Here is a 21,220-nt window from a genome sequence, read left to right on the forward strand (position 1 = left end):
TGTGTTTCTCTTGTCTCTGCATACCCTTAGAAATGCATGATCTACAATAAAAACCACAAACACATACAGTACAGCGAGCGCTGCTGCCGCTGTCCCAGCCCTCAGTCCAAAACTCAAAATGTATTAAATGAAGAAAATTCTAAACTTGTTTAAATGGAACAAAACATCCGGCTTCAATCCTAATTTGTTGGCGTTCACCAAACTGTTTCCCCTCCACTTTCTGTCTCACGTCCATGAAGCACCAATCAGGACAGACTATCGATGCTTCATTTGCAAACCTCAATAGAAACTTTGAATGTGGAAAAAAAAGACATTAAACGAGGGCTGCAGCTCGCTGAAAAGAATGTTTTTGAGGCGTTTCCAGCGACGCGTCTCGGTGGGATCGGGGCCGAACGCAGACACTGCCTGTGTCCAAGTTGCACCAACTTCTCCATTGCGTGTCCTTGTGTCCCCAGCAATCCACCCTCAAAGTGTGAAGTAGATCAGATGAACCCTTTGGAGGGTTTGCCAAGGACATACAGACTGACAGTTCTTGCTTCATAGTTAGAGAAAAGAAGAAAATGAAATTTCGCCAGAAACAACATTGACTTCATAAAATCCTGTCGTATGTTTATCATGGCGCAGGGAGCTGCTCATGCATTTAACTGAAGGCCATAACACCCGGGTGTCCCAGGTTCCCTCTCTTATTTACACCATATGTGAAGGGACTATGAGTAACAGCCTGGTGGAGCACAATCCAATGCACTCATCAGCTGAGCCACCGGAACATATGGCAATCTACTGTATGTACATATACTTGTGTTTAAATAGTATCCAAACCCCAGCATAAAGGCAGAAGATGACAAATATAAAGTCAAACAGCCCACTTTCATGCAACAAGTCCAAATAAGAGCTTGAGTGTCATTAAGGAAAGAAAATATTGCTTTAAAATCTCTAAAGAGAAGAAAATAATCGAGTTTCAGAGTTATTTGCAGTTCATTGCTTTTTTAAACGGCAAGTATGTAGATCAGGGACATCCAAGGTTTTGTAATTATGGGATCGTTTGATATAATTGTGGGGTTGAAATGAGACAGGATATGCGAGATAGTTTGGAAGATATTCCCTCTTAATGTAATGTTAAAAGGCTATCCAACTTTCCGAAGTGTGTAAAATGTATCATTGGTGATAAAGCACAGGATACGGTGATAACCTGGCTTTAACTGCAGTATGATGAGACACCCGAGTCAAGATTAGACACAACAGTGGAGCGGACAGTCATTGAAGAGGAATGAATGGCATGTTTGGCAGAGTTAACTCTGGCTAAACGTCATGATCTATGTGCCAGTTCCAAGGCAACTGGAGATTTAAACTCAATACCTTGCTTTTGTCAGCCTCTCAGCCGTACCAGTTCAATATTTGATGAGCCGACAGGTGATATCCTGTTACCTGTGACAGAATGTTCCGGGACACACAGAACGTTTTCCCAGGAGGACCCGGAGGACCTGATGGACAGCAGAAAAGTTATGAGGCGATAAGGGAGTTGAAGAAACACTAAAACCAGAGAGGGGGATTCATTATGTTTCGGAACTATGACCTGAAGAGGAGTCTGGAGAAATAATATTGCTAAATCTACATAAAAAACTAAATGAATCAAATGGGATGACAGGAGGTCAGAAATAAGCATCACGATATATTTAGGGTTGAATTAAAGCTGCTGGAAGTTATTCTTTAACCCGTTTCACCAATGATTGGCCCACACCCTGATAGATACGGGCCTACTACAGATAGGCAGCGAGGTTTCCATGGTGCCTTGCTGTGCGCCAACTCAAACAATGTGGCATCAAGCCCGAGGTGACGGGTCACATTAATGATTAGCTCCACTGCACCAGGCTGGAGAGACCTCACACCGACGGAGCGCTCACACATTCACCCAAACACACTGCATTCCTAATGAGACGGCTGTAAGACAGACTTACAGGCCGATGACTTCTTCATCTGTTAAACCAATGTCCCATGTCCCAATATTTCATATCTTGTAAAAACATCTTGTCAATAATATTTTACGTATTCATATCTTATGCATATTCATTTTATGTTCTCTGTAATATTGTAAAGTTATAATATTATGTAGGTGGAGGCTTCAAATAAGCCTAGTTGGCTTTTTGCCTCTTCCTGCACTGTGATATTATTTATCTCTGTTATGTTTGTCTATTTGTATTTTATTGTTTAAATTGTGCAAAATAAATAAACTGAACTAAATGTCACAAACGCTACCTGTACATTTGAGTTGCATTAGAAAGCTGCTTCTATAACAGAACACTGATGGTGCTTCATTTCTCAAAGTAGCTACCTGGTTTATATATTTACCAAAATCCCCATGACGTTTACCACGAATGCAATAAATCACCAGCAATCTGTAAAGACTTTACGGTGTACTGAACACTCTCCATTAACTCTAAACTCACGTTTACACTTTTTAATCATTAACACAAAGAGAGTAACTACATAGTAGCTTCAGGCAAATCAAAACTATAAAACTACAGTACCTTGCTAACCAGCTACCATTTAAAAGAGTACCGTACCTTTGCTAGCATCGCAAGCTAGCTAAAAGATAACATTTTACTTGAATATGTGCCAAGTTTACCCAGCAGACCACGTTGACATGAAGCCATGAGGTTAGTTAGCGCACAGAATACTTCTGGCGATGTCTTCATCTTCTTCACCGTTAACCCAAAACCAGAAGGAAGCACGCGTGAACGTGTAGAGCGCCATCTAGCGGTTAAACGGTACATTAGCATGTCAAATATTTCAGTTGATAGGACGATTTGACATTTGTGGATAAATTAAAATAAGGAATAAATAGTAGGATGTGGGTCTATTCAATATCTTGTACCTAAGATTTGTACACATTTAAAGTCCTGAAAAACTAACTCCACTGAAAGATGTCGGTGGTCAAAGGACGAAGTAACAAGACGCTTTTTCAGCTGACGTCATCAAAAACATTGGCAAAGGAAGTGTCGCTGTGATCCAGTCGTCCAGTTATCGAGCTTTAGACACCGAATTAAAAACGGTTGTCAGCATCTAAATGTCTGGTTGTTGCATGTTTAGTTGTCAGTTAAAGTAATTAATCCTGCTTGTGTGTACTTTTAAGATTATGAAGAGATTTCTTGACAAACTTAGTTAGCTTAGCATACTGAAAACAGTGAAAACTGGACCACAGTCTATGCTTGGGACCAACAACTTCCTTCGTTGTCTGTTGTTTGTTTTTTTGTACAGAATAAACAAGCCAGATATTATCATCTGAAGCTCAACCAGAGAGCAAATAAGCATTTTTTCCTAAAATGTAAAACTATTCCTTTAAATATTAAGCTGGAGTTCATTTTAGCTTAGCATAAATATTGACAATAGGGTGGAGCAGTTGAACTCACGGTGACAACATGGCTCCAGGAAAGTCACCCCCCCCCCCCCCCCATAAAAACACAATTTGTCAAGGTCATGATCTGTTCATAGATTGCTGTAAAAACAAATCAAAATTATTTTCAATCATAATTCAGCAAAAACATTATGACAAGACACAAGTATTGAATTACATTCATGAAAACATCATGTCAAGAATCATTGCAGGGAAAGGCAAGCAAGTATAATTGTGTGTTAAAGGAGTAAACTCTGACCTTGTATTTTTTAGGGAGAATCTCGGTGAAGCTCCTTGATCCGTAGATCCTCGGGGCCTAGCTGAACTGTACAGGGGATAGAGGTTTCTGAAATGTAGCTCAGGGCGAGACCATGCAGGTCTTTAAACACAAACAGAAGAATGTTGTAAGGAATTCGATACCGAACAGGGTGGCCGGTGCAAAGATGCTAGCACAGGAGTATCCCTTCTTTTTACGTTTGCATAGGAGTCTGGCTGCAGCATTCTGTACCAGTTGTAAGCAGTGAAAAGAGGATGGATGAGTTTTTTCTAAATCTTTGGCGACAAGAAGGGGCTGATCTTGGACATGATTCTGAGCTGGAAGAAGCAAGATTTGACAACTAACCTGAGTATTGTTAAATATTATTCTAAGGATTATTTTGTATAGGGTTTGATGTGATTGGATAAGTGGTTGAGGGACAGCGGTGCTGGAGGAGTTTGTGGGGCGGAACTATACGATCTCTGTTTTGTTTTTCTTTCATTGTAAAAAATGATTAGCCGTAACGATTCTTTATTAACAAGGGAAGGTTGCTGTGTTTCATCTGTGTAGCAGTAAAATGGGATGTTGTGGTTCCGGACAATTTTGCCAAACAGAGGCTTATAGATGGAAAATAGAAGGGGACCCAAGGTTGAGCCTTGAGGGATGCCACATGAGAGGTACAGGGAGTAGAGGATTTCGTTCAGAAATGGCAGTCTGAAGTTATATGGTGTTAATGGATCAAGATCGTTTTTTTTTAAACCGTACTTTCGAGCCATAGACTGCATATCAGAAGCTGATGTGATCACCGTGACATCACCCATTGGTTTGTGGACTGACGCTTTGAAGCGTCGAGTTTGGCTTTTTGGCTGTCGTCATCTTGTTTTTTTTTTGCAACCAGAAGTGACACAAGTGGGTGGAGCTAAGAACAACTGAATGCTGAATAATACATTCGTCACAATTTACTTTCATGAAGTGAAAACACAGTGAAATAGTTACAGTTTTAAGACCAAAACACGGACAAAACCCAGACCAGACAAACGCTGTGCTAGCGACCTGTCAATCACAGTAAGCCCCGCCCTAAAGCATCCCCTGCTTTATGGTCTATTTGACTCAAAATGGACCATAATGTACTAAATGAACATCATGCTGTATTGAAGAAGACTTGAAACTAGAGATTGAGACATAAACTCATGTTTACAATGTTTACTGAGGTAATAAATCAAGAGAGAAGTAGAGTCATTTTCTATAGACTTCTATACAACCAGAGGAGTCGCCCCCTGATGGACATTAGAGAGAATGCAGGTTTAACACATGAAGCTTTGGCTTTACTTTTTAGAACCAGAGGTTGTCGTCTGATATTAGCGAGGGCTTTTGCTCTTTAAGTTTCCTTCGGACAAGTTATAACATGTTAATTACTGAACTATTAATGAGATCTTTTTTTCACCTTCTGTGTTTGGGTTGCTTCAAGTCTTTGTGCTAAGCTTCATCAACACCCCCTTCATATTAAAAAGAACAGATGACTAACGAAACTATTCCTTTTCTACGGTCAACCAATGTTCACCAAACAACAAAATGTCTTGTGATTTCTTTACAGGTCATGAGAAAAATCCTAAAAAATGTTACGAATCATACAAAGTACGATGAACAGTTGTTTGTCCATCAAGTGTTTTTATATATACTACAGCAGAGTAGCCGGCAGCCATCTGCTGGAGTCCTGCGCCGGGAACAGAAGGTTCCCTCTTGACACATGAGGAAGTGCAGTGTACCTTAGATAAAGTGTTGCCCTCATCACCCCCACCCGGCCCACACACACACACACACACACACTCATCCTCACCCATGGCCGCCTGCTCCCTCTGCGGTCGGTGTATCTTCTGGCTGGCAGGCCGCAGCAGCAGCAGCCCTCCTCGGCTCAGTCAGGGCGCAGGTTTCCTGAGCAACTTCAGCAACAAATGGGAAGTGGTGGTGACCCGAAAAGTAACCCCCATATGTGGCGCACTCATGTCGCCTTCCTTTTTTTTCCCGACCTCCAGCGCATCGGTTAACTGCAAAAAAGAAGAAGAAAGGTGCACAATAAAATCTATTTATTAAAGTAAAAGAGACTTTATGCAATTTCGGTTCAAAGTCTGTGACAATGGCTGTATTCAGGTGTTTTCGGGGGTACATCGAGACTCGATGCCGTCTTTGTTGCATCGCCCCCTCCGGCGTCACATGGTAAGGTACGAAAGCATCACATGACGCTGAAGAAAGACTGTGTGATGTGGCCGACGAGGGTCATTTCACAGAGGCCCGGAGGTTGTTACTGTTAAATCTTTCTTTTCTTTTTATACAAATACATTTCACAGAAGCTGAAGGCAATTTTTTTGTTTCTGAGTATGTGCTTTGTAATTTCTCGAAAAAAAAGGTTCCCTGTTCACAGGAAAACGGTTTATTTGCACCATCGTCTCTGTTTCCGTCTTACTTTGCGCTTCAAAACAAAACAGGAGGTGTTTCATATTAAAACTGCCAGATTTTACCACAAACAGCGTCGGAAGGAGTGTGACATGCTTATCAAATTTAGAACCACAGCGAGGAACCGCAGCGGGTTGAGCAATCCCAGAGGGCCCGTTGCACAAAATACACTGGGGTTACATGCATATGTTCTTTCTTTCTTTAATGACTTTTTCTATATTTTTACAAAACACGAGTCAACTCTTTTGGTGCCAGATCACGTCCTAAAGCTAAATCTTCCTGAGGGATCGGGAAAAGAGGCTGTTGCCAACAGATAACTGATGGTTCTTCTCTCTAAACGCAGTGTAATTATTATAATGGTATGCTTACTTCAACAAGAACATTTTCATTCTCAAGACAGCATGAATTTCCCGCACAGTGCACGCCTATCAGCCCTCAAGGAGACATCACTACTTTCCATGTCTGACGTCCTGTCTTTTTTTCCAGTTCAGGATGAAATTTTGGATGTTTGGTGCGACAGAAACATGTTGAAGCGCATTTAGGAAAGAAATCCTATCTTATAGCATAGGAATGTTGCTATTCCAGAAGCATCCTAATTCTGCTATAAAAGCCAGGAACACCGATCAATTTCTGCTTGTTACATGGTTACATTCTTTTTTAAATAATGTTCCGTGTTCACAGGAAACAACAGATAGATTTAGGAAACAAGAACTACTTAGTTGTCATTTGGGTTCAAATATCTACAGAAGTGGCGTTCATGAAGTACGTAAGTAACATGACTAATAGATCAACATTGAGCGAACAGCGGTCTGCTGGCTGAAAGATCTGGTTGTTGGACCCATCCACCCCCGACCACCTTCTTTTTTGTAGGTAGAGCTAAGAATGCTGGATGAGGCCAGCCAGTCTCAGTGTAGTCCTGATCCTCTATCAGACCTCCATCAGTAAAGAGACCATCAGAGAGAAGATGGTCTGTTTCTATAGAGTTATTCTTGATGCTCGGCATCGGTGCCACCGGGTCGGATTCTGGTGAAATCAATTGAAATCATGCAGGTTCACCAGAACCTCCTTCAGCTCAGACTCCAGCAGAGACCGGTCCACCGTGGACAGACCCAGATCCTCCATCAGAGACCGGTCCACCGTGGACAGACCCAGATCCTCCAACAGAGACCGGTCCACCGTGGACAGACCCAGATCCTCCATCAGAGACCGGTCCACCGTGGACAGACCCAGATCCTCCAGCAGAGACCGGTCCACCGTGGACAGACCCAGATCCTCCAGCAGAGACCGGTCCACTGTTGGCAGACCCAGATCCTCCAGCAGAGACCGGTCCACCGTGGACAGACCCAGATCCTCCAGCAGAGACCGGTCCACTGTTGGCAGACCCAGATCCGGCTTCACCCGCAGTCGGAGCTCTGGAGGCAGCAGCATCTCCTCCTCCTCCTCCTCCTCCTCCTCCTCCTCCTCCTCCTCCTCCTCCTCCTCCTCCAATTTTGTCCAAAATGAAAGTTCCTTGCAGTAACTTTCGTTTAGTCAGGACAAACAGTTGGAATATCTTTCTGTAATGACGACGGCAGTATTTGGTATGAATTAAAGAGGTCTAACTATGTCAATCAGGGTTAAAAAGCATCTTATTTCACTTAATTCACATACAACCGTTAAATGAGATTAGAAGGAGCAACTGAAAGAAAGAGAAAGAAAGAAAGAAAGAACTGACAGAGTAACTGGAAATGGCTGTTCTTTGGGAATACAGGACTAGATTGTTTATTTCCTTCATGCTTCTAGCCTGAAGGCTGAAGATGATGAACAGACTTGACTAATACACATTATGTGTAATTAGTGTGTAACATTCTACATTGAATTAAGTGTTGTACTGCTGGTCAAATTACTACGAAGATACACCTCAGCCTCTCTTTAACACTTCCTTAATTCTGACAAACAAACATTTACTTCAATGGTGGGACTTCCTGCTTGTCTCTTATCAGTTAGACCCTGAAACAATGGATTCTGCCCACGCAAGGTTTGTCCCGAGTGCTGCCGTCCTCCTCACGTCCAGATGTCCCTCTCTGGGCTGGAGCCAAAAGGATTTAGAGGAGAGCAGGAAGAATGGCTAAAAACAAAGAAATCTGATAGTGTGTCATCCATTACTGTACTTTACATTAGCATTTGAACCTCCAAAGTAGAGATGATCTAAATTACTTGTGACAACAGCCTGAGGGGACACACTACGAGCACACACACACACACACACACACACACACACACACACACACACACACACACACACACACACACACACACACACACACACACACAGCTGCCACTGCACTGGAAAAATATAATTGCATAATTTATTTAGTGATGGGTATTAAAAAAAGACCAGTCCCCTTAAAATGATACCGATACCAACAGAGTACTTCATTCGATACCAATCATGTGAATGGAAGCATTTAAGTCATACTTTTTCGACGTATTGGTGGCCTCTTGGCGTGCTGAACCACAGGCTGCGTTAAATTGATTAACGCTTGTCGTGATTGGCAGCTGGCAAAACTATACAAATTATTTTCTTCTCTAGATTTGGTTACGAAAAAGGATTGAATGCAGTTTAACTGGAGAAGTTTCCGTAATACTTGGGTTGTTAGGTCGACACCAAGGCAGCAACCTCCGGTTCTGACGAGCGAAGCAAAGTAAAACATGCATTCTCTCTAGTGACCACCAGGGGGCGACTCCTCTGAGAAAATGACTCTACTTCTCTCTTGATTTATTACCTCAGTAAACATTGTAAACATGAGTTTATGTCTCAATCTCTAGTTTCAAGTCTTCTTCAATACAGCATGATGTTCATTTAGTACATTATGGTCCATTTAGAGTCACACAGACCATAAAGCAGGGGATGCTTTAGGGGCGGGGCTACACAGTGATTGACAGGTCTCTACCACGGTGTTGTCCTGTCTGGGAGTTGTCGTGTTTTTCTCTTACAACTTTAACCCTTTCACGTGTGTTTTCACTTCATGAAGGTTAATTGTAACATTCTGGTTGCCTAGAAATGTTTTATTTAGCGTTTGGTTGTTCTTACTGGTGACAGAAACAGCCAAGGAGAAATACCTGTTGTCTTTCATCTCCATTCAATGCGGTCTAACTACACCAATGATCTGTCGCTAGTTAAGATGTAACTTAAGCTGGCTTTCATATTTGTATTTGTGGCCTGTCATGCTCACTTTTCTCTCATTATGTTGTCAATACAGTTCTGCAGGGATGCATACTGTTGAAAGCCAACAGGAAGTTAGCATTGCACTGGTTCCCGTTGACTTGAAAATTGGTCAACTGTTTTCCAGGTTTTCCAGGACACGTGGGAACCGTTTCCATGCATGACCGTGCAGAATTTAAGAGACATGCGACGACAGCAGCTGCACAGAATGACAGTGTGTTGAGCAGGAAGTGTTTCTGTGCAAGGATGTCAATGAAAAGAAAAAAATAAAGTTTCATTGGGAATTCAATATCCACAATTTTATTTACAATGACAACATCAAAATTACACAGTAACACTAAAGCCACAGGTTTAATAAATATGTAGCAAAATGCAGGAAAAGCTCTTCGGGAAGCAAAGAATTTTAAAATAATCTCATTGGTATTTTTTTTGTTGTTGCTGATATTGCTGATCACATGTGATCATTGGTGTGTTTGGATGAGGCGGTGGGCCCGAGTGAACTGGCGTAACTGTTTGAAATGATGAATCAGCCTAAATCTATCCAAAGATAATCTCTTCCATTTAAGTTACCATGGTGACAGAGATACAAGCTTTCTTCTTCTTTTTCCAGTTGAACCAACAGTTTTAAATCTGTGCACACATTAAGAAAATATGGCATAATATAACTGTGCATCAATGTACCACATCTTCATTGAGATAAACATCTTCAAAAGCGCAGACATTACTTCTTTACAATAAAACGCACATTTATATTTACAAAAAGACGGAGCAGTAAGACTGTGGGTTTCTTTTGTAGCCTAAACGACTTGATGAATCTTTAGCAGTGGCACCTCTTGACAGTATTTCTTTTAATTCTGCAGTCACACAGACATGCACACACACACACACACACACACACACACACACGCACACACACACACACATGTTCATACACTCAAACAAGACACTTTCCTGGTGCTCTTCACAACCACGGCCACCAGTTGTGGGAGGAGGGGGAGGGGGAGGGGGGGGGTCACAATGGTCTGGGACTGGTGCAGACCACCGCTGAGAGGTGCTGAAAAGTCACACATCTGGTGGAGGAAACAGCTGGAAGGGCTGCTGGGAAACCAGCTACTGGTTCGAGAACAATGAGACGACCGACACGCTGAAGCTGAGCGTTGACGGCCAAAATCAGAGAGCCTTGAAGACGACACAGTCTCACTCCCAATTCGTCAAATATAGACAAGTTCAGTGGCCTTTAGCTTTAAACGATGTCGCTCTACGTTTTGGACGGCGGGTCAGTTTCCACCAGGCGGGAACCTCCGGTTTTAAAGACATAAAGCCGATGTGTTGAAGCTGCATTCTCTCTAGTGTCCACCAGGACACTCTGGTTGTATAGAAGTCTATAGAAAATGACTCTACTTCTCTCTTGATTTATTCCCTCAGTAAACATTGTAAACATGAGTTTATGTCTCAATCTCTAGTTTCAAGTCTTCTTCAATACAGCATGATGTTCATTTAGTACATTATGGTCCATTTAGAGTCACACAGACCATAAAGCAGGGGATGCTTTAGGGCGGGGCTACACAGTGATTGACAGGTCTCCACCAGTCGTATACGGCGTCTCTACGTCACTCCTCCTCAGTCCAAATATGGTCACTTCCTGTTCACTGGTTGCAAAAAAACAAGATGGCGACGACTTAAATCGCCGAACTCAAAGCTTCAAAACGGCGGCTTACAAACCAACGGGTGACGTCACGACGACTACGTCCAGAGTCCATGGTTTCCACTTGTTACATGCACAGTGTCTTTTTGGGGGAAAAAACTTCCGTCTTCACAGGAAGTTGACACAACAAAACCACTAAGTTAGGTTCAGGAAAAGAGCGTGGTCGTCTCACTTTCTATCGACGAGTGACAAACGAGTCAAGGGACCGACGACACTAATGACTAACGATTGGCTTGACAAAAGGTCAACGTTTACTTTTAGTGTCACACGGGACACGAACAGCGGTCGACCCTTGTTCGACCCTCTGTGGACAATCTCACTCGATATTCTACTGGAGTTAGCTGCCAGCCCAGTGCGTTGGTATAAGTCACCGAGGGCCACCGTTTGGTCGGTATTTGACGAATTGGGAATGAGACCGGATTGTTGAAGAAGACCCACTGTGTTGTCGACTCAAAGAATATTGCAGTCCACTTATTAGGCATTGCCCTCGACTTTATCTGTACTGTACAACAGAGAGCTACAACCAAAGAACAGCCCATCAGCCAAAACAGAAAGGGTCCCGTTTCCCGGTCCTTCATTGAAGGGGAAGAAGGTGAAAAAGCAGAAATGGCAGTACCTGTCTCATGCTTGTAAACAAAGACCACACACTTGGATGTGGCGGGAGAGCAAACCACATAAACCATGAACAGTTATTTACACTTTTACAAAGAGAACTCTGCAGCAGTCCAGCTGTCAAAAAGTGAAACTACACACCTGCATGCTTACGTAACAGAGCTAAAGACCCAGAGCCACAGGCTTCTCAGTGTCTCGTTTCTCGTGACCTCCCATCATCAACATCTTCACATGTACAGTCAACAAGCACATCAAATGAAAAGCTAACGTACCGTGTCTGTTCCGCATCTCTGAAGACAACTGTGTGTTAATAATCGTGGGCTGATCCATGTAACCCGTTCACAGATCCAGCAGTTGCTCTCTAGGTAGCAACATCGTACATTGAAAAAAGAGCAGAAATACTTTTTCCAAATCGACTTGAAGCACTTATGGAGTCTAAGCATGACCGACCATGCTGTCTAATAGCTTATACACCAGTGTCTCCATATCTACACTCAAATTGGCCCCCGAAAAAAGTATCTCCTTCATATCAACGTAGATGTGAACAGTTGGAAATAATACTGACAGTAAAAGAGAAAGAAGAGCTGCATCATGTGGTGAGTGTGTGTTTGACAAGATGTGAAGTTCAAGTGCCTCGAATGCTTTTCCTCCAACGATTGCAACAGCCACCCAAAAAAAAAACAAAGACGAGAAAATAAAATGCTACATAAATATCAGGAATAACAACAAAGAATAACAAAAACACAAAATGTAAAAACAAAAAAAAACAAGTTTTTGCAATGGCTGGAAAGAAACAGAACAACCTTTATGAAATGTGTTGGAAAAATGGAACTGAAACAAAAAACAAAAACAGTTTTAGACGTGTTGATGTCCCTCCACCGTTTCCCAGGTGCCTCAACAGTTCTCTGCCAAGAGCATGGGAGCATTCGTCCAACTGACCTCCCGATAATCTGCAGGCAACAGTAGTGATGACAGCGATCACAGCCATCCATCTTTGTTTCTGGTAATCGATGGCAATTACCGTTTGTCTAGCAACAAAGGCTGGTGGGCGGGTGTCATGGTTGGTTTTGTGGCGGAACATTACAGGCACTTTATGAGGCAGCCAAACAGGTCGGGCAGGTCCTCACACCCGTTGGGCTCTGAGGGTTGTCCCCTCCAGGAAGACCTCGTGCTGGACCAGTAAGGGCTGGGTCGGAGTCGGAGCGCTGTTGCTGCCGGCTGAGTTGAGGCGGTGAAGCGCAGCGATCTGAGGATCGGGCTCCTCCCTGGCTGTGGGCGTCGCAGGAAGCCTGGAGCTAAAGTTCAGATAAATCTGAAGAGAGAGAACATACTTTTAAACTCTTTCAGTTCCCATCGCAGTAAAAGTTGTATTTGTCATAAAATGATGCAGATAAAAGGAATAATTGGAAGGCAGGTTTAAAAAAGAAAAAAATCTTATCTTGCTAGCTTTTATGCTAAGCTAAACTAGCAGTCTCCTGGCTGTGGCTTCAAATCTAAAGCACCAACGTGAGAGCGTTATCATTTTCTCTCATCCAACTAATTCTAAACCGATATGAAGCTAAAATCGGTTCCCACGTCCCTGCACGGACGTGACTGCTAAGAACTTCTATTAGACTACAAATGGAAACCAGCACTCTTCCGATGGCAAAATCTTGTCCTGTTGCCAACAGACTGAATGCAGATGTTTTTCAGAGATTAACCTGACATCGACATGGAGAACTGTCAGAGCTGATGAAGTGCACGAGGACAGACATGAAAACAACGGAGGCGCTCACATGTAAGCATGATCACATCTAGCTGGAAGCTCAAACACATCTGCTGCTCATGCTGTGAGAGCCCCCCCCCCCCCCCCCCCCGATCTTCAGCCAAATTATGTGTGAACGCTACTACGAGAAGTGATGCGTTTTACCGTCACACACCCAATATAATTCTGTTATCAATCCACAAAGGCAACTTTTTTTTTGGTCCAATAAAAACAGGAAACGGACACACAGACAAACATGTACAGCAAAGAGAGCTGTTTACGACTATGAAAACAAAAGTTACTTTTAAAATAAGAATAAAAATAAATGAATAAGGACATGAGGTCCACATTAGGGGTATTCCATATTTACTATGTGCCGAGCTCCAGATAGAGTTTTGGTTGGTAGAGCATTTGGGGAGGCAAAGGCACCGCCAAGAAGGGAAATATAATTATATATAAATATATATTTTTTATTCATATATATAAATATATATACATTAATATATTAAAAAATACTTCACTCACTCATACTCCAGTTGAACCGCCCGGGAAGTCTCTGTTCTGCACCAATTATAGTGAAAAACAAACAACCTGAGAAGTGGCGCTCAACCTACGTGTTTCGTGGCATCCGTCAGCTGTTGTTCGATCCTCTCCACCACCTTCGTGAAGGGGGGTCTGTTGAAGGGGTCGGCGTCCCAGCAGGACCTCATAATCTGATACCTGTACAGCAGCAGCGAAACACACAAACACTTGTATTGGTCTGTTCGCTTGACTCACATCCCCTTTCATTTGTGTGTGTGTGTGTGTGTGTGTGTAGTGGTGTAACGGACCACTGTCGATCCCGGATCCCCCCTGGCGAACCGCAGATTACATACACAGTGTAACGTTAACCATCACAGTGTAAATAAAGTTTTACTGACTCAGTAGAACATACGTTTCTAGTCTCTGATCTCTGATAATGTTTAATTGTAAACAACCAATCAGTGTTTAAAGCAACAGGAGGAGAGCTAGTAACGTTAGCAGCACCGCTAACGGCTAACCAACAGGAGGAGAGCTAGTAACGTTAGCAGCACCGCTAACGGCTAACCAACAGGAGGAGAGCTAGTAACGTTAGCAGCACCGCTAACGGCTAACCAACGGAGTCACCACTTCAGTTACATTATGATGCCTTCAGGCTCTGCTCAGTGAACATGAGTACTGGCTGAAGGTACATTATAACGTTATCATGATGTGTTCACATGTGATGAGAAAGTTGAATAAATCCAGTAGTTTGAAGATGTTTTCACATGAATATGAAATCGATATGAGAGATGAATTATGAGCTGTTCACACTAACTCCAATAATACATCATCATCTCTCCTCTGATCTTTTTACACTTCCAAACCAATAACTCACATTTCGCCGGGTGCAAACTCCGGAGCATCCATTCGGTATCCTTCTTTTATCAGCTTGTAGAACTTGGCGTCCACAGGCATGCCAGGATAAGGACTGTTTCCTGCGTTTTAGAGATTCGGTTACATTGTGCAGCGCTGAAAAGAAACAACACACGACAAAACACACAAGCGGCTGGACGGACTTACCAAGAGAGAAGATTTCCCAAAGCAAGATGCCGTAGGACCACACGTCACTCTCGAACGTATACACACACTCAAAGATGCTTTCTGGAGACATCCATTTCACCGGCAGACGAGCCTGCAAGAAGCAGCAACAATAATCACTGAGTGAGATGGAAAGTAGAAATCAATCAAAGCCTTTCACACAGCGATGTTTGCTTTCTTTTCTTTCGAGGTCAAACACGTCTGTGACTGAGGGCTGCTAAATGACCAGACAGTAATACATGTCAGGTATGCACACACACACACACACACACACACACACACACACACACACACACACACACACACACACACACACACACACACACACTGTGTTCGCCTGAGGATCTAGAAAAAACATCACTCAGAGCTCAGTTCATACCTGACAGCTTGTGGGGGAAAAAACACTATTCTGTCACACTATTCTGCATAATAATCAGCCTAATAATAATTAGGTTTCCACGGTACATTTTTGGAGAAATGTACCGTGGAAACAACGGTATGTTTTGGGCTTTTGATCCAATGATGCATATTTGTGTTTTAGAACAATGGGCCACTGGAACGATGGGATGGGTTTGGGGCAACAGGTTTTTGATCCAGTGGGTCGTACCGTGGTTCCGTAATAATGGGCCGTCGGAACAACAACGTGGCACCGATATCGCCAAAGTGGCTGGACGGATTATTACGATCCTTCTCCCTTCATTGCTTTATAATTGGAACTGCGACAATAGCCCTCACTAATCTCTTTCATTGTTCGTTTATATCAAGAACAAAGGACCCTGGCAACATATGGATGACCCTCCCTTACTATTAGCAAGCTAACGTTGTGTATACACAACAGTTCCCCCTGACACATATGAGGTGTAAATATTGAGTGACAGCTTCTCTCTATTTATAAACTAGTTTGTGAGGTGCAACCTGTTTTACTTTAGTGTTGCGTAAGTCTTCACTTTGTAATCACTTGTTAGAACACATTTCGATTTTAACCTGCAAATAACTCAAGGTAACGTCATAAAATGTTTCCTAGAAGAAGTAAGTGAAAGACAAATACCAGTTTGGTCTGATGTTTATGTGTAAAACATCATCAAGACTAACTGTACTTCCTTGTAGCTAATATATGTCACAATGAAAATCCCCTAGTTGAGTACTTGCATGAAGACAATTATGTTTTGAATTACAAGTTTTCTGAAAAGTTATGTTTAAATATGCAAATGAGGCATTATGTAATGGTAACTTTTGGTGAATTTAGGAGAAATCTACAGACGTAAACAGACAAAGTATAAAATAAATGTTTTCTCTACTCTAGTCTGAAAGAAGAAGAACACGGTATGAAAGTAGTTTGGGAATCCCCAAATCTCAAAATTGATTAGTGCATGAATAATTGTGTTTTGCCTGTAGTGTCTCGCCTTAACAACCGCACAGCTCCTGATAACGTTCTAGTGATTTGGAAAAGCCGAGAAGGAAGAAGTTTGACAAGTAAAGACATGATTGACTAACCGAGGTCAAACCAGTTAACTACATCATTACTTTACAAATCTATTTTGACAGTTTGAAACCAGCAAACTGAAGCACAGGGTTTGATTGAAGACAAGAAAAGGCATCTTTAGTGCAGACTTACGTTGCCTTTAACGACATAGTTGGAGTCCATGTTGATGTCTCGGGCCAGGCCAAAATCACAGATCTTTGCTACTCGTCCTTGAGTCAGGAGGATATTTCTGGCAGCCAGATCTCTGTGGATACACTGAAGGAAAACAAATGCACCACTACCTTTAATACCCAATGATACATGTCATATTCATGACCAATCAACAATATAATAACATTAGGCATGGATGAGGTGCTTCTTCTAATGCAGTTTGGTGCTGAATTTCCACACTTGGATCTGTAACACACAACCACTGACACCGATACCGGAGCTTACTGGCCACGGTATCTTGACTCCAGGGCTAATAAATCTTTCAACAGTGTGCTCCAACATGCGTTTTAGATCCGTTTACTAGCTGTGGAAAGATGATCCGTGCTCTGTCAGAGTTTTATCCAAAAGTAAAATCACTGTCAGATATTTTATTGAGTTTTCTTTTAGGGAAATGCTCTGAGTGAATTTGAGTTCCCTCAACAGTTAGTATATGTCTATGGCTTTTATTGTGAAAGGTAAGTACAGAAGGATTGGATCTGGTCTGGATTTATGTTAAGTATGCAACAAAACAAACGTTAAATATGTAACAAAACGAACGTTAAGTATGTAACAAAACAAACGTTAAGTATGCAACAAAACAAATGTTAAGTATGCAACAAAACAAATGTTAAGTATGCAACAAAATTAATGTTAAGTATGCAACAAAACAAACGTTAAATATGTAACAAAACGAACGTTAAGTATGTAACAAAACGAACGTTAAGTATGCAACAAAACAAATGTTAAGTATGCAACAAAACAAATGTTAAGTATGTAACAAAACGAACGTTAAGTATGCAACAAAACAAATGTTAAGTATGCAACAAAACAAATGTTAAGTATGTAACAAAACGAACGTTAAGTATGCAACAAAACAAACGTTAAATATGTAACAAAACGAACGTTAAGTATGTAACAAAACAAACGTTAAGTATGCAACAAAACAAATGTTAAGTATGCAACAAAACAAATGTTAAGTATGCAACAAAATTAATGTTAAGTATGCAACAAAACAAACGTTAAATATGTAACAAAACGAACGTTAAGTATGTAACAAAACGAACGTTAAGTATGCAACAAAACAAATGTTAAGTATGCAACAAAACAAATGTTAAGTATGCAACAAAACAAATGTTAAGTATGCAACAAAACAAATGTTAAGTATGCTACAAAACAAATGTTAAGTATGTAACAAAACGAACGTTAAGTATGCAACAAAACGAACGTTAAGTATGTAACAAAACGATCATTGTGTATGCAACAAAACGAATGTTAAGTATGCAACACAATAAACGTTAAGTATGCAACAAAACAAGCGTATGCAACGAAACAAACGTTAAGTTTTGGCAACAAAGCCCCTTAGTTGGGTTTAGTAAAGACATCATGGTCGGGCTTAAAATAAGAATGTAAACTACGTAGATGTGTTTAATTTGCATTTCCACGACAACAAAGGATCCTAACTGACTTTCTGTTGTTCAAGTAATTATAACACATTATGTTCCACCACCATGTAACGCGCTGCTAAAGCTCTTTTTCACTGTGTTACATTTCCTTCCTGTGTGTAAGTATTCCAAAAACAAAAACAGCGGTTAGAAAGAAATATATTGAAGTACAACTACATCAAACCCTAAAAAAACCCTGCTGTGGCATGGCCATGATGGTTGTTGCTCACATTTTTGGCGGCCAAGAACTCCATGCCTTTGGCCACTTGGTGTGAGAAGCTGAGGAGGTCTTCTGTGTCCAGAGACAGACCATCCTCGTCGAACATCTCGCTCTCTGCATCTTCTTCATCGGAGACACCTGAGAGGACAAACAGGACGAAGATTATCCTGCGAGTCCACTGCTTTTCTTGTCTGAGTATTTTAAGATGTTTGATGAATGGCTGGCTCTCTTGCCTTTGCGTAGTGAGCGTCTCTTCTCAGAGGATGAGCCGAACGGCAGCTTGCCAGCAGCAGAAGGCCTCATGGTCATGTAGCCGTTCAAGCTGTCACTGTGAAGAGGAAAAGGAGCAGTCTGGTCTCAGCCGAGCACAGCCACACATCGGCACGCCGGTGTCCAAATACCCTCCTACGCACGTTCTGGAGAGTATATACTAGTGCTCTCCTTTCTCTTACACTCACAGTATACCAGTGTTTTACATACAGAAAAGAACCTGACCCAGCTACGTCGCTCTGCGGCATGACGTTGCGGTAGTGGCAGTCTTCCTCCAGCTTATAGCAGATGAAGGATTCCCTCTTTCTGCGTAGAAAGTTCAGGAGGTCTCCGAAGCAGCAGTACTCTGTGATCACCAGTGTAGGGCCTGCAGACCACAGCGGCACCAAGAACCACAACCTAAATCAGTCTCCCTAAATCTCTGATGAAATGATAATACAGGACAGAACATGGCTGCCGCACCTCCAACAGTGCAGGCTCCCAGCAGGTTGACGATGTTCATGTGGTTTCCCAAGTAACTGAGGACTTTCAGCTCCGACATCAGGGCCTCTTTCTCTGTGGCGTGAGCGCTTGCTGTGAGGGGGAAAAGAATTTGAACAGAATCAGAATGGTGAGGATTGCTCAAGTTGGACCACGAGTACATATCGCGATCTGGTATTTGTGCTTGTTGCTGGAGGCTGATTTGAATAAAGAGATGCCTGTAAAATACGGTTATTTGCCGTCAAAAAAAAGATATTTTCATAATGGAGGAAACAACCACTATGTTGTGGAAGTCCCACATATGCCGGGAAACTAAACAAAGTCTTGTGTGGGTTCATAACATCATTGAAGATCGAATAATTTCATCGAGCTGTGTTGACCGTATCTAGCAAGCCACGCGTCGGCTGGTTTACTACAGCTGTAAGAACCCAAAATGTAAAAAATGTTAAAAAACGTTTGTATGTAATCCAGTCACTCGAACAATTTGCGTGGCGTTTGGTGTGAACGCAGCATAATAGTGACGAGTAGCTGCCTTCTTCTCTTTTTTGTCTGAGGAAGCCAGCCACCTTCCAGGTTGACAGATCCCTGATGTCATTGATTCATACATCTGTTTATTGAGTCAGTCTTCATTGGATGGTACACATCTCTCACCCCCAGACAGAACGCCTTAACAGGGGCGACGACAGTCAGCAGCAAAGATATTGGCGTGTATCTGAACTATGTACTATATACATGATGGTATACCCTCCCTCTGCTCTTTGATTTTGACGCTTTCAGGTTCCCACCTCAGACAAACATTTGCCAAAACAAACAGCGACAAAACCCTTCCGGGACAAATAAAGGTCTCCCACAGTGTGTTGCCAGCACTCACTTTTAAGCATCTTCACCGCCACCGTCGCGACTGAATCTGCTTCGGAGAGTCCGTACGCGGTGGCCTCCACCACTTTCCCAAATGCACCAGATCCCAGCGTCTTCCCTGAAGACGAGAAGACAGACACACACAAACAACTGTTATTCCTCCATCCCGTTTCCCTCCAGCATGCTGGCCCCATGCCAGTGTTCCCAGGACAACACCGGTTTGAGCCCCCAGGCTGTGTACATAGGCACCAGGACACGCAGGATCCTGTTTGAGGAGGTTTCTTTAAAACAACACCCAGAATATGTCAACAATGTCATGTTTGCAGTGAGGGAGTGGGGCTTCATCACGAAGGAGCTGTGAAACTGGTTAATGACCACGCGTGGCTAAAACGCCATGTCCACATACACAGAAAACAGACTGTTTGTCAAGCCGCATGAAGTCGCCCGAGGCGGGCAGCGGTGATGTCATGCCGTCTGCACTGTTAGGCTATTACTGACACACACCCTCGTTCAGCTGCACATCACTCTGCCCCGACGTTGATTTACAACGCTAGACGGAAAAAAACATCATCAGAAATGACAGATTCATAGAATCATGGAGGCCTAACGCAGCACAAACACGCCTCAGATCATAAAGGATAGAAAGGAGTTGCTCACCAAAACGCAAGTTGTTTCGCGGGAACTCCCACTGGTGATCGTACGGCAGCTGGGTGGGGTCAATGTAGACATAGTTGTTGCCATGGATGCCCTCGATAACTTTCCACTGGATCTGGTACTTGGGTTTCTGGCACCAATGCAGACAAAAGACAGACGCGTCAGTGACTGTGACAATTATTTGTTGCTGATGGGTTTTCAACACGCTTTGCTCGACTTGACTCAAATTGTCAATGGAAGAGAGCGTGCCAGGCGGGGAGGAGTGCAGATCTGTCTTACCTGCATGTACTTGTAGAACAGCATGACGAGGACGAGACAGAGGACACCTGCTGCTGACACGGAGCCAATGAGCAGAGGGGTGAAGAGATCGTGGGCGACGGTTCTCTCTGCAGAGAGACAGAAATGATCACGTTCGACTGCAGGAGCAGCGGCAATAAGTGCTGGGCCATATGGAGAGCAGGGATCACGGTTATATTATATTATATGAGGATGAATATTTTGAATAGGCCTATAGCTAATGACCAAAAATATTTATGATCAACTATATCCTTGACATTTGCTATAGTCATCTTTAGTGGTAATAAGTTGCTTCGAGCTCGTGTGAGGAAGTGAAACCGCTGATAGTTCATCTGTAATATCTATTTCATGTTGCAACTGGTTT

General features: G+C 42.5%; 1 protein-coding gene across 4 annotated transcripts in view; it reads right to left on the reverse strand.

Moving 5' to 3' along the window:
- Positions 1–9,576: 9,576 nt before the first annotated feature.
- Positions 9,577–21,220, reverse strand: part of kita (KIT proto-oncogene, receptor tyrosine kinase a) — a gene marked incomplete at its 3' end in the record, with an annotated part of 31,795 nt that continues 20,151 nt past the window's right edge. For 2 of the 4 annotated variants that reach the window (XM_079267512.1, XM_079267510.1), the window contains exons 10-21: positions 20,839–20,945; positions 20,563–20,689; positions 19,919–20,023; positions 19,030–19,140; positions 18,778–18,934; positions 18,531–18,625; positions 18,308–18,435; positions 16,579–16,701; positions 14,946–15,057; positions 14,761–14,860; positions 13,979–14,084; positions 9,577–12,932 (exon numbers count right to left, since the gene is read on the reverse strand). In XM_079267512.1, the coding sequence (XP_079123638.1) occupies positions 12,744–12,932; positions 13,979–14,084; positions 14,761–14,860; positions 14,946–15,057; positions 16,579–16,701; positions 18,308–18,435; positions 18,531–18,625; positions 18,778–18,934; positions 19,030–19,140; positions 19,919–20,023; positions 20,563–20,689; positions 20,839–20,945 (1,460 nt within the window). Of the gene's footprint in view, positions 12,933–13,978; positions 14,085–14,756; positions 14,861–14,945; positions 15,058–16,578; positions 16,702–18,307; positions 18,436–18,530; positions 18,626–18,777; positions 18,935–19,029; positions 19,141–19,918; positions 20,024–20,562; positions 20,690–20,838; positions 20,946–21,220 lie in introns of those variants that run through there. The other 2 variants (XM_079267511.1, XM_079267513.1) reach the window with 2 other exon arrangements.

This window comes from Melanostigma gelatinosum (assembly GCF_949748355.1).
Source record: "Melanostigma gelatinosum genome assembly, chromosome: 4".
NCBI lineage: Eukaryota > Metazoa > Chordata > Actinopteri > Perciformes > Zoarcidae > Melanostigma > Melanostigma gelatinosum.